Below are 13072 nucleotides of genomic sequence, written 5' to 3'. Positions count from 1 at the left end.
GAAAGAAACATAGGTTAAGTATTTGAGAACTTAGTGAGGTAATAATCCAGGCTTTATATATATATATATATATATATATATATATATATATATATATATATATATATGAGAACCGTAACCACAATCGGAGGAAAAACAAACAATGTGTTAAACAATAGATTGTGTTGTACTACGTTATAAAATAAAATAAAGTATAATTTTGTAGAAAAATGTTCATTTAACATCATGCTGTGAATAAATAAATTGTACTAACAATGTTTTTTAATTATAATTGTATTGTAACTATATTATATTATACTTTCAGTAATTGGGACCCACATATAGATCATGTAAAAATTACTTATTGTCGAAAACTATAAAATATTTGTTTATTGTGTTTTATAAATAACTAGCGTTGTTTACATAATTTAAGTTTTTTATGTATTTATAATAATAAAATTCTTAGGATTATCATGTCTTCTCTTTTAGTGCATCTGCAACAGTAGTAAATTAATGTATGTTATTAACTTTCCATCTCTTCAAAAAATGTGGAGTCTATGAGCCACATAATCATTATATTAACACTTTCTCATTATTAATATACACTCACATTCATTTAATATCACCTTTCATTATTTATGAATCTCACTGTCCACTTATTCATTTTTTTATTTTATATTAATTAAATAACTTTCTAATTTTGTTTAAAAAATTACAATAAATATTATTGAAAATAAATAGCATTATTATTTTAAAAATAACTTAATTTCAATATTGATTAAAATATTATTTAAAAATATGAAAAAATAGTTGGACTCTTTGTTATATTTCTTTAAATTTATATGAGATTAATTCTGATGAATTTTCGTGTCACAACCAAGATTATTAATGTACATCTCCATATTGGTGCATGAATATTAATTGATGTTAATAATTATCATTAGTGTACCAATGTGGGTGTTTTTTTATTTGGATTAAAAAGATGATTACTGTAAGTTCGTGGATGACTAGGCCAAGTATATAGACGTGGCAGCGATCTATTGGCTGGATCCTCAGTCGTGACAAATAGCAAGTTGTAGTGGAGCCGAGCTGTTAAAACCCTCTACGAACAAGACCACCATCACTCAACGGCATAATACGCGTCCAGATTCCGCCGCAGATTAGTCAATTTTCCTCCCCAATTTGCGAATCTCAGCTCCTATTCGTTTCCCCGGATGATCACTTGTTTGTAGTTTTCTTATCTATTCCTCGTTTGTTTTCAGTTGTTTACATGCTTGATTATTTACTCCAGAGTTCTGAACACTCATAGCGATTATCTGTATGTGTACTTGGCGCCTAATCTATTTGTTTCATGGTGATGTTTGAAATTGTTTTGTATACCATACAATGTTTTGCTGCGATTCTTTGTTTGTTTGTTTGTTTTTTTTGTTTTGTTTTTTTTTTGCATTTCATCTTGTATATTCACGTGTCCACTCCAATGTTGGATTTAACTTCCTGCTACGTTATCGGAATTAGTTTTTAGGTCGACAAATAATGCAATTCTGAGGATATTGTTCAAATTTTGGTCAGAAGGAATGCGGGTTTGAGAATTTTTCAGTCTCGTGATTGCAAAATTAGATTATTTGAGCTTGACTATTTATTATTATTTTTTTCAGGGCAATTTGATTGTTCTGAAGGTTTGACATTAAAAACTAAACTGGTGGGATAAAAGAGAAAAGCAGCATAATATCATCTGTTCTTCACACATACTGGCATAGTTTATTATCTTCGCTGCTCGAGTAACAAACTTCAAAATACAGCGATCAGGTTCAGGGGGTGACTTGCCCCAAGGTGGCGAGTTCAACCCTTACCCTGTAGCTCGGAGGGCGAACTCCTTCCAAGCTATTGCAATGGATGAGGATGTGGAGGGTGGAAACTTGCTGTCTTATCAGGACAGGCCAAGGACATTCCCTAATATGCGAGGCAAGCCTTACATGCCGTTGGTAAGGGGATTTATTTCCTTTTGACTTGTCAAAGTAGCATCTTGTCTCCTTGCCTGTGTCATCTTGTTGTTCATTCTCTTATTTTTGCACCCGATATTTACTCTAGTGAGCTCAATTTCAAGTGATTATTGACAATAAAATTCAATGGGTTGTTAAGAACTCATCATTGGGGGATAAAGTTTTGTATTGCGTGATATTTTTTGAGTCATGTCTGTCCAAATAAGAAAAACATTGTGCTGCCAAAGTAAAATAAGACGGTGCGTCAAAACTTGTTTTGTCAGGTTTGTTAAAATTTACAACACCACAATTTGTAAATTTACCTGTTATCCATCACATAAATCCATGTTTTCAATTTCCCTCTATGGGCTGTCTTTATCTTATTTTCTGTTTTTGGGTGCAAGGAGATAAATGTGCTTCTGATCCCACGAATTGCTTCCTTGTGTATATATGTTCAGAAGTGAGTAAGTGACTGACACCGGATGAACTTGTCTATTCATCACCTTCAATTCGAATTTGGATAATCTTCAGGATTTTTTCTAGACATCAATTGTGTGGAACAAGTACTAAGAAAAAGTAGCAATACAAATTTAACGTGGATTCTTATATTCAATTTGAGAATTGTTGCTTTCTCCCGTGGATGTCGTATATTAAATTAAATCAAGCGAGCTGCTATATTTTTCCTATTCATTGTTTGTTCCATTATCTTTAACAATCTTGAAACATTGTGCTTTCTGTTTTCACTTTAACATATTTACTGTTATTGCTTTCTGCAGATCTTTCGTATTATCATGAGAATAAATGTTCGTGTACTTTTTATGCTTCTGCTCTTGGGACTTGGGACTATCTTTTATATTGGTGCAAGTACCTCCCCGATTATTGTATTTGTGTTTTCAGTTTGCATAGTCAGTTTTGTCTTGTCAACGTATCTTACTAAGTGGGTGCTCAGTAAGGACGAGGGGCCTCCTGAAATGGTCCAGGTTCTTTACCATCTTTACCATTTTCAATTTTCTCTTCCTTCACACTGAAACATGTTTTATTATTCTTACTTCTTAGTAACTCTTTTCGGTGTTTTGAGTTTCTTGTTTTTCGTGGTAGATATCAGATGCTATACGTGATGGTGCTGAAGGTTTTTTTAGGACACAATATGGAACTATCTCTAAGATGGCTATTTTACTAGGATTAGTGATCCTCAGCATATACCTGTTTCGCAGTACAACTCCTCAACAAGAATCTTCTGGTTTGGGGAGGTAACTTTGGATTTCTGTTTTCCATATGGTATTTACCTTCTGTCTCTTCAAACAGCAAGTTAGCAGCATATCATAGACAAGGTTTTTTTTATAAATAATTTTTAAAAATAAAAATTTCAAAATTAATGTTTATGATGGAGTTTTGCGGAAATTTGCAGCGTCCGCAGAAATGGACAGAGGATGCTGGTAGCAGATGCTGCAAAAGCATCCGCTGCCAGCTTTTTTTGTATTTATTATTATTTTTATTTTTTTTCTTTTAGAACTTTGACACATCTTTTATTTAAAACTATGGGACTTGAGACAACAAACCAAAAGTGATCTTTCAATAATTTGAAAGAATATTTTGGTTTATAAAAAATTACACCATTTTAAAGTGATGTGTGTCTTAATTTTTGGCTTGTTGTCTCAAGCCCAATTTTTTTTAGACAGAGATGTGTCAAAGTTTTAAAAGAAAAAAATTAAATAAAAAAGCTGCCGCTGCCCATTTTGGTCCCCCGATAGTGGAGTTTTGCAGTATTTTTGCAAAACTCCATCATATACATTAATTTTGAAATTTTATTTTTTTAAAAAATTATTTATATAAAAATCACATGGACAGAGAAGTTTCTGAAAATGCATTGACTATGACTATGATTTCATTTATATAAAAACTACATGGACAGAGAAGTTTCTGAGAATGCATGAACTATGATTTCAGGTCAACAACTGCATTTGTTACCGTTGTGTCTTTTCTTCTTGGAGCTCTGTGTTCTGGTATTGCTGGCTACGTAGGAATGTGGGTCTCTGTGCGGGCAAATGTTCGAGTTGCTAGTGCAGCTAGACGATCTGCTAGAGAGGCATTGCAGGTTTTTTACTCTTTATGTATGCCTGTATTTCACCATTTGCAACTAGAAAAAATGTTACGAGTTATCATCACTCTTGTGCAGATTGCTGTTCGTGCTGGTGGTTTTTCGGCTTTGGTGGTTGTTGGTATGGCTGTATTTGGTATTGCTATCCTTTATGCGACATTTTATGTTTGGTTGGGTGTGGACTCGCCTGGAACAATGAAGGTTACCGACTGTAAGTTCCTTTCTCTCATCTTCCCAACACTCTTGTCAACTTGGAAATGCTGCAGCTGTTGTCTTTAATCTTGTGGCAACCAATGTAATCTATCCATACTCTGACCCTTCATTTCTTTCCTAGTGCCACTTCTACTTGTCGGATACGGTTTTGGAGCTTCATTTGTTGCACTTTTTGCTCAGCTGGGTGGTGGGATTTTTACAAAAGCGGCTGATGTTGGAGCGGACCTTGTTGGGAAAGTTGAGCAGGGTATTCCTGAAGACGACCCTCGCAATCCTGCTGTAATTGCTGATTTGGTAAGTTTGTCTCGCTATATTTGATTGTTTACATCTAGTTACGTTTTGGGTCGTATTAGTTATAGGAGATCAGCAAACTTATAGACACTATTTTTCTTTTTCACAATTTTTACCTTTCTATGATTGAGGTACTAGATCTTATATAGTGAGAGCTTGGGAAAGCATTGCTTTGGTTCTTTTAGTCAATCACATAATTTATTATGTTAAAGGTTGGAGACAATGTTGGTGATTGTGCTGCTCGTGGTGCCGATCTGTTTGAGAGTATTTCTGCAGAAATAATCAGTGCAATGATTCTTGGTGGAGCAATGGCACAACGTTGTAAAATTGAAGGTATGCACTTGTTTTTTAGCATACCTGCAAAGTTCACTTTATTTTCACATCTTTTAGCATGCGCTCATGGGGGATGGGCTGCATTTGCGTGGTTTATATGAGAGATAACTGCATACACCAAATATTTTGAGGTTAACAGAATTTTGTTCTTTATTCACTGTATTAGGAAGTATAATTTCCTGGAGGATGGGAAATAATGTAAACCCTATTCTTTTTGGAAACATATTGTCAGGTTCAAGGTCATTTTCAGAATCCAATATATTGAAGCTTGAACATAGGGCAGAAATGAAATGGCGAGTGACTTAAGTTACTTCTAGCGTCTGTATCTTAATTGCATGGATTAATTTTTTCTATATTTGTGCTTATAATTGAGTTTGTTTATCCTATTTGTGATATCTGCCGTTTGGAGGCACTAACATCATTTGGGACTTTGAAATTTCTCTGTTTTGTAATCAGTAATCTGCTTGGAAACATTTTTATGGTCTATAATAATTGTTCTCTTTTAGCATTGTTCAATGTGGATTTAGCATGCATGGCAATCTATGGTAAAATTTGAGTTGCCATTGGCTTTATATCGTGGCATATTCCTGGATCGTAGTCACAAATAAGGGCAGTCTGTCTTCTATTCATAAAAAATATTGTTTATGGCCTCTCCAGTTCCGTATGTCAGTCGTGGTGAATACGCCAGGGATGAACATTCTTGATTCTGCTTATCTGCTGTTATCAGTTGCCTTAAAATCGTATAACAGCATCATTCTTCTTGCATTAGTGAGGTTGTGAATGCTGTTTGATTTATGTGGTTGGTGGAATTCATAAGGAATCATCTCTTTTGTAAAATTAACCTGAGTGGTTGTTGTGTTTCTGTTAGGATCGGTTGGGTGTAATAAAGTGTTTGGAAGGGGGGTCGAATAAATACTTGAGTCTTGACAATTTTCACAACTTTTCGATGGATGAATCAGTTTAGTGATAAACCGAATTCAGGAATCTTGTTGTCAATGTCAATCAGTTAACTTAATAAAAGTACGGAAATAACTGAAAGACATATAGAATAAAACTTATAATAAGCAACACAAAATTTGTGGATGTTCGGAGATTTCAAACATTCCTACGTCACCCCTTCTATCACGAGGATAGTATATTCACTAAAAGACTTTGATCTATACAATGATTTGTACAAACTCACTACAGTTTGGACTTAACAATGCCAAACGGAAACTCTTAGTATCACTGCAATTTGTATCAGTACTCAACTGATGTAATTTCTAAGCACGACTGATCCTAAAAGATCGAATTAAACAACAATGAATGCTTGTGCCTAAAGCTCAAAGTATAGCCTGAAAGCTATGGATATATATGATACGTAGTGAGCTTTTGTAAAACTGAGCTTTTTGAAAGAATATGCGTAGAGTTCTGAAACGCTTGATAACCGGATGACTCAGTTAACTTCGTATGTGTTGTGTTATTCTTTCGTATCTTTCTCAGCTGATCTTCTTGGCTATTTATAGCCTTTGATTCCAACGGTAACAATGAAAGCATTTGAATCTTTATATCCGTTGTATAGCCATGTCAACATTCTTCTGACAGTCGTACACTGTATCTTTTCTGAAATGCGGCGTTCCTGTACAAACTGTCAGTTGTTGGCTACGTCCTTAACTGATGACGTGTAAAGCTGATTAAATCAGTTGACGTCTTTAGCCGATAGGATTAACTGATCATTCTGAACTGATTGTAGTGATCATTCTCAACTGATCGTTCAGTTGACAACACAGTTTAGTTAGTTTCGCTCAGTTCAGTTGCCTGGAATTATATACACATTAATCTTCAGTTTAGGCAACTATCAGTTCATGAATCTTCAGTTCAATTACCTTCAGTTTTCTTGATCAGTTGTTCAATCTTTTCACGCTTAATTTGTCAAACTCCGAAATTTCGTTTCCAACAGTTTCTCTCCAGAGTCTTTTGCTCTTGAAAGAAATCATGGTCCCGGTTTTTCACCCCTTGATCACGTGTTTTCTAGATTTTTGGTTATTTACTTTTTGGATCCCCTTGGTCAAAACGCATGTTTCACTAGTTAATTAATTTTTGGCTCTGTTAATCTAGTGCTGTTACAGTTTTGGCTTGCTATGTATTTTCAACTGCTTTTATCTTTAGGACTATTCAATGCTGTGGTCTGGCTACATGGTAAAGAGATGATTTTACGTGATAATTGTTATATCATTGCCAAACAAATCTAAGTGGTTGCTGTATTATCAATTACATGCAGATCCATCGGGATTCATTTTGTTTCCTCTCGTTATTCACTCATTTGACCTGGTGATATCATCAGTGGGAATCTTTTCCATTCGGAATACACGTGACTCTGGAGTCATTGGTGCTATAGAGGATCCAATGGCAGTTCTTCAGAAAGGATATTCTGTGACAATAATCCTAGCTGTAATCGTTTTTGGCCTGGTAATATTTTTACAGATTCTTGGAGTATACTTCTTAGGATTCTTCTATATGCGATTTTATTTCTCTCTCCCTCTTCTTCACTCGTTCCTTCTCCCCTTTGTGTGTGCATGCATGTGTGCATGTGTTTTTCATTCCTGGTGCTTCTCTTGCTTAATTTGGTGATGGTGGTATGCATTGGCAGTGCACACGCTGGATGCTATATACTGAGCAAGCACCTTCTGCTTGGTTGAACTTTGCCTTGTGTGGTTTGGTTGGGATTATGATGGCTTATATTTTTGTATGGATCTCCAAATATTACACCGACTACAAGTATGAACCTGTACGTAATTTAGCACTCGCTAGCTCCACAGGACATGGAACAAATATAATTGCTGGAGTTAGTTTGGGTTTGGAGTCAACAGCTCTTCCTGTCCTCGTGATAAGCATATCTATTATTTTAGCATTTTGGCTGGGTCAGACTTCAGGACTGGTTGATGAATCTGGAAACCCAACTGGTGGGTTATTTGGAACTGCTGTTGCGACAATGGGAATGCTCAGTACAGCAGCTTATGTTCTTACCATGGATATGTTTGGTCCAATAGCTGATAATGCTGGAGGGATTGTTGAAATGAGTCAGCAGGTACAAAGGAATATCTTATAATGTTTACCTGTGAATGTGAGGTTTGTCTTTTAATTAGGCGATAATAACACTCTTTGTACAAGACTTTTATGGTTTTGATAATGATCTTTATATGAGACTTTATGAAACATTTGACTCTTACAGCCTGAAAGTGTCCGGGAGATTACTGATGTTCTTGATGCGGTTGGGAATACTACAAAAGCTACCACCAAGGGCTTTGCCATTGGATCTGCCGCACTAGCATCTTTTCTTTTATTTAGCGCTTATATGGATGAAATATCTGCCTTTTCACAATTACCCTTTAATCAGGTAGATGCTCTCCATCCTTCAACTTGTAGCCTTGTATTTTTCGTGACTTCTGTTGCCTGAAATTGAATATTTATTTACTTGTATCGTATGATCATTTTTACATTTATAGATCTTTTCTTCTCTTGGGACGCATTTACAGGTTGACATTGCCATTCCTGAAGTTTTTATTGGTGGACTGTTGGGCTCTATGCTTATATTTCTCTTTAGTGGTTGGGCCTGTTCTGCAGTTGGTCGAAGTGCACAAGAGGTTGTCAATGAAGTAAGAAGACAGTTTATTGAGAGACCTGGCATCATGGTTTGTATCCTGCATACTTTCTTTTGGACTTCTTAATTTCTTATTCTTTGTCTTGATCATAATAACAAATTATCTACCATCTCTCTTTCAGGAATACAAGGAAAAACCAGATTATGGTCGATGTGTATCAATCGTTGCAGCTGCCTCTTTGAAGGAGATGATAAAGCCTGGAGCTTTGGCAATCATATCTCCTATAGTTGTTGGTTTGTCTCTACATCTCTTTTCTAAGCCTTTGTTACTTTTAATTGGCTTTGCAACCAATGCATCATGAGTAATAAGATACGACTATACTGTTGAGAAAACACGACATAATTTTGCATTGTGCATCCACTGGAGGTTTACCTTGGCATTTTAGAAGCGATGTGATGCCTTTAAGTGGACTAGTATTTTCAAGCCGATCCCAATTGATTTCAAGTGTAATACAATTTATCCATAGAGCATAAAACTTGCAGTGTTTTCCAATTTTCATGATATTTCCTAACGCCACACTTACTTCGAAGGTTAAGATTATTGAATGACTAACGAATGAGTGATAAGTAAATGTAATGTACGGTGATAAATAGTATTATGTTTGATATGATTTTTGTGGAGGAGATAAATTAAGGACCATTCCATATTATGTCTAATATACTATTTTTGTTGAATGGTTAGTGTAAACCACGGACATACAAGTTTTTTGTGGGATGAACCGGTAGGATTGAGAGTTATATGTGGAGTTTTTGAATGCAAAGTTTATTTGGTCTGATATGAGGGCATCTCCTATTTGTCGTAGACTCGATCGATTTTTGTTTTCAGGAGGGTGACATCGGATCACTTTCGTTTGATTCTGGTCACTTCAAAAGGAACTTGGGGCCCGACTCCTTTCAAATTTGATAATGCGTGGTTGGAGAATAAGAACTTCAAGAAAGAATTTGCAAGTTGGTGGAACAACAAAGACTTTCATGGTTGGGAATGACCAAATGATATAAATTCACGAGGAAGCTTGATGACTGACCTCAAGAAATGTAATGAAGAGGTCTTTGAGAATTTAGAAGTGAGATGTGCGGAGATGGAAAAAAGGATCCGCGAGGTGGATGAGAAGGAGAGTGAGGGCCAGCCAGGGATCAATCACTTTGTCGAATGAGAGAAGAGAAGCTAGATGCGCCTTAGAAGATTTAATTTGCAAAAAGAACCAATTGATCAGTCAAAAGGCTGAGGTTATCTTGGGGGTTGCAATACAAATTTCTTTATTCGTTACTCAATACACGAAGGAGCAGAACTATCACCAACAAATTGGAAAGGGCTGATGGATCGATTATTTCAGACGGAGAACATATCAACTTCATTTTATGGAGTTTTTCAAAAATCTGTACAGTAAACACGATGGTGGATGGTGGGGAATAGATGGAGTGGAATGGAGTTCCATTGACAGAGCTTCTATGAGAGAACATATTGAACTTCATTGTATAGTGTTTTTAAAAAATCTGTACAGTAAACACGATGGTGGATGGTGGGGAATAGATGGAGTCTTCTATGAAAGAATTGGGGGAACCTTTTTCATAAGAAGAGATTAAGAGAGCAGTCTTTGATAGTGATGAAACAAAATCACCGGGTCGGGATGGATTTACGCTGTCAGTTTACCAGCAGTGTTTGGATACAATCAAAGGGGATCTGTTGAAGGTGTTTAATGAATTTTTTGAAGGGGGAATTATCAAAATGGAATAACAAAAGAGACTTATATTTGTTTGATACCAAAAAAAAGAAACGGTGCCCATCAGCCTGGTAACTAGTCTTTACAAGATCATTGCTAATGTTTTATCATCAAGGTTAAAAAAAGTAATATCTCTCACAATTGCAGATTCTCAGACTGCTTTTATTGATGGATAACAAATTCTAGATTGTTATTGAATTGCGGATGAGTTGGTGAAGGAATATAGGTCGAAGAAAAGAAGTGGATGGGTCTTTAAAGTCGATTTTGAGAAAGCTTATGATAATGTTGATTGGGGTTTCATGGATTTTGTGTTGCTAAAGAAAGGTTTTGGGGGAGCGATGGAGGAAATAGATTAAGAGATGGCTATCGAGTGTATCTTTTTTATTCTCATTAATTGTGGGCCTAGGTGTAAATTCAAAGGTGAAAAAGAACTTAGACAGGGTGATCCATTGTCACCCTTCCTTTTAATTTGGTGGTGGATGTGTTGCGCAGATTGGTTGACAAGGCAAAGGTGATGGATCTTTGTATTGGATGGGAAGTAGGCAGAGAGGTGGAAATTTCTCATATTCAGTTTGCCAATGATATGTTCGTAAGAGGATCTTTGAAGATCATGAAGTTTCAATTGCAGAGTGTCAGGACAAGATTAAATTATGGGTTTCAAGTTGGAGTTCGAGGATTGCAGAGTTTAAATATAGGAGTTGGGGTCTAGTTTTGTGTTAACCTATTTTGAATTAGAATTAGCTTTGTCTTTTGTGACCATTGATTCCCTTTTTGTAACTAATTCTATTGATCCATATAATATCATTTCTTATAAAAAATAAAATAATGGTTGATACAATGAGTTTGATAAAAAAACGAACCAAACAAGTGTTTTACCCCAAAACCATCCTACAATCCCACCTTATCCGGATACCAAACACAGCCTAGTCTCCAGAGTAGCATTGTATTGATATGATTCTGCTTCCTACATTAATTTTTATGAATGGTTTCAGGTGCTCATAATAAATTTGCTGACATAATGTGGAATGAGAATCTTACAACGTATTAAATTAGTTGGTATAACGTGAAATGAGAACTTATGGAACTTCTATATTTCAAGTGAGTTTCCATCTAGTTAAGTGTCTGCTTTATGCATCTGAATTACCAACCAGACCCAAGTCGGATCTTGATAGCAAATCATTGACATTGTATGCAAGTCTTTAATTCTCATTTTTCATGCTTTCCAGCATTCCATAGGCCTTCCTTCTGCTGCTTGTGTGATTGTGGTCGTTAAGTAGGGTCTGCCTGTTTTACCCATAAAAACGATTTAATGAAAAACATCTCGTTCTTCTAGGTTTGGTATTCAGGGTATTGGGACATTATACCGGTCATCCTCTGTTGGGTGCCAAAGTTGTGGCAGCCATGTTGATGTTTGCTACCGTTTCTGGTATCCTCATGGCTCTTTTCCTCAACACTGCGGGTGGTGCCTGGGATAATGCAAAGAAATACATAGAAACAGGTGCTCTCGGAGGCAAAGGCAGTGATTGCCACAAAGCAGCAGTTACTGGTGATACGTAAGTGTTAACCGTTCAAATAACTTGGTAGACAAATTTTTTATATTATTCTCAATCAAATCTCAGTGGTAAACAGTAAAATGGGCAATCACTTGAAAATAAAACCCTAAATTTATCAATCCAAAAGACACAGAGCCGCTCTTGACGTAATTCTTAGTTGATTTGATACCATTTCTCATTATTCAATATTCTCCCTTCTACAAGTACTGGTCCATGTTTATTTTTTTTGTACCAATCATCACATCTGTTAATTTAAGATAAAAGTGACAATCTTGTTCCAATATTTCCAGCGTCGGAGACCCATTCAAAGACACTGCTGGTCCATCAATTCATGTTCTTATCAAGATGCTTGCCACCATAACTCTTGTAATGGCTCCAGTATTTCTGTGAGCGTAACTTCGACACATGGTATACATAAACGCGGACATTTTCTACTGCCTCACAGTGTTTTGAGTTTTTGACTTCATTTCGCCCGGTATCATTTTTCTAGTTTAATTTGAATTCCTTCACCTGGATATTTAAGTTTTTCTTGCGAACGTTTATTTATCTTTGGTTATTATATGATATACCATCTCCATTTGGTACACATTATTCATGACCTCATCCAGCGTATTACACTTTTATTGGTAACTTTTATGGAAAACAAGTGTTACGTGCTTGCATATATAAATATGTGGAGTAGGTTACTTGTGAGACTGTCTGACGAATCTTTATACATGAGACATGTCAATCCTGCTGATTTCACAATAAAAAGTAATACTTTTAGCATAAAAAGTAAATCTTTTTTATGGATACACAAATAAGAGATCTGTTTCACAAAATACGATATATGAGATCGTTTCACATTGGTTTTTGTCAAATATGTGATGGTTTCTTCATATAGATTTGAATGTACGTGAACCATAACAAGTTCCTAAAGGCTTGTACTTGAAATTTTGGACTAGTCCTGAAAATTGGTAACATGCTGATTATTTACTAGTATAAATTCGTTAGCCATACTCGAACTCTAAATTTTTTTAATGCAATTTTTTTTAAATTGTGTCATAATTTTTTTCCATATAATAATATTATATATGAAAGGACAGTGGAAACAAGTACATGATTTCAATCAAAACTTTTATCTACTAGTCAACGTCCCCCCTTCTTCTTATCCAAACACGAGATCTTTATCACATATAATTAACTTTTCCTATTTGAATTTTATATATTTTGTCCTTCCACCACACTTTCTTAAGGCAAATATCGCAAATCTTCAACTTTATTTT

General features: G+C 35.4%; 1 protein-coding gene across 2 annotated transcripts; it reads left to right on the top strand.

Annotated features, from left to right (window-relative positions):
* Positions 1-1052: 1052 nt before the first annotated feature.
* Positions 1053-12371, top strand: LOC140833959 (pyrophosphate-energized membrane proton pump 2). Of its 2 annotated transcripts, none has more exons than XM_073198506.1 (15): positions 1053-1207; positions 1635-1961; positions 2735-2938; positions 3057-3208; positions 3906-4053; positions 4135-4267; positions 4391-4563; positions 4773-4893; positions 7154-7341; positions 7523-7960; positions 8105-8269; positions 8409-8564; positions 8656-8767; positions 11588-11807; positions 12098-12371. In XM_073198506.1, exons 2-15 carry the CDS (start codon positions 1869-1871, stop codon positions 12195-12197), a joined length of 2403 nt encoding a protein of 800 aa, XP_073054607.1. In that variant the 5' UTR covers positions 1053-1207; positions 1635-1868; the 3' UTR covers positions 12198-12371. The 2 variants fall into 2 exon arrangements, with proteins under 2 accessions (XP_073054607.1, XP_073054608.1); XM_073198507.1 differs by having other exon boundaries at positions 1070-1203.
* Positions 12372-13072: the final 701 nt, after the last annotated feature.

This window comes from Primulina eburnea, chromosome 6 (assembly GCF_022965805.1).
Source record: "Primulina eburnea isolate SZY01 chromosome 6, ASM2296580v1, whole genome shotgun sequence".
NCBI lineage: Eukaryota > Viridiplantae > Streptophyta > Magnoliopsida > Lamiales > Gesneriaceae > Primulina > Primulina eburnea.
The sequence above is the reverse complement of the archived record's forward strand: the minus strand, read 5'-3'. Positions and strand labels throughout refer to the sequence as shown.

Bases quoted from the DNA above. Each gene is read 5' to 3' on its own strand.
- LOC140833959 (XM_073198506.1), top strand. From the start codon at position 1,869: ATGGATGAGGATGTGGAGGGTGGAAACTTGCTGTCTTATCAGGACAGG. The intron at 4,054-4,134 runs GTTTTTTACTCT...ACTCTTGTGCAG, and splicing joins CTGCTAGAGAGGCATTGCAG to ATTGCTGTTCGTGCTGGTGG. The intron at 8,270-8,408 runs GTAGATGCTCTC...ACGCATTTACAG, and splicing joins CACAATTACCCTTTAATCAG to GTTGACATTGCCATTCCTGA.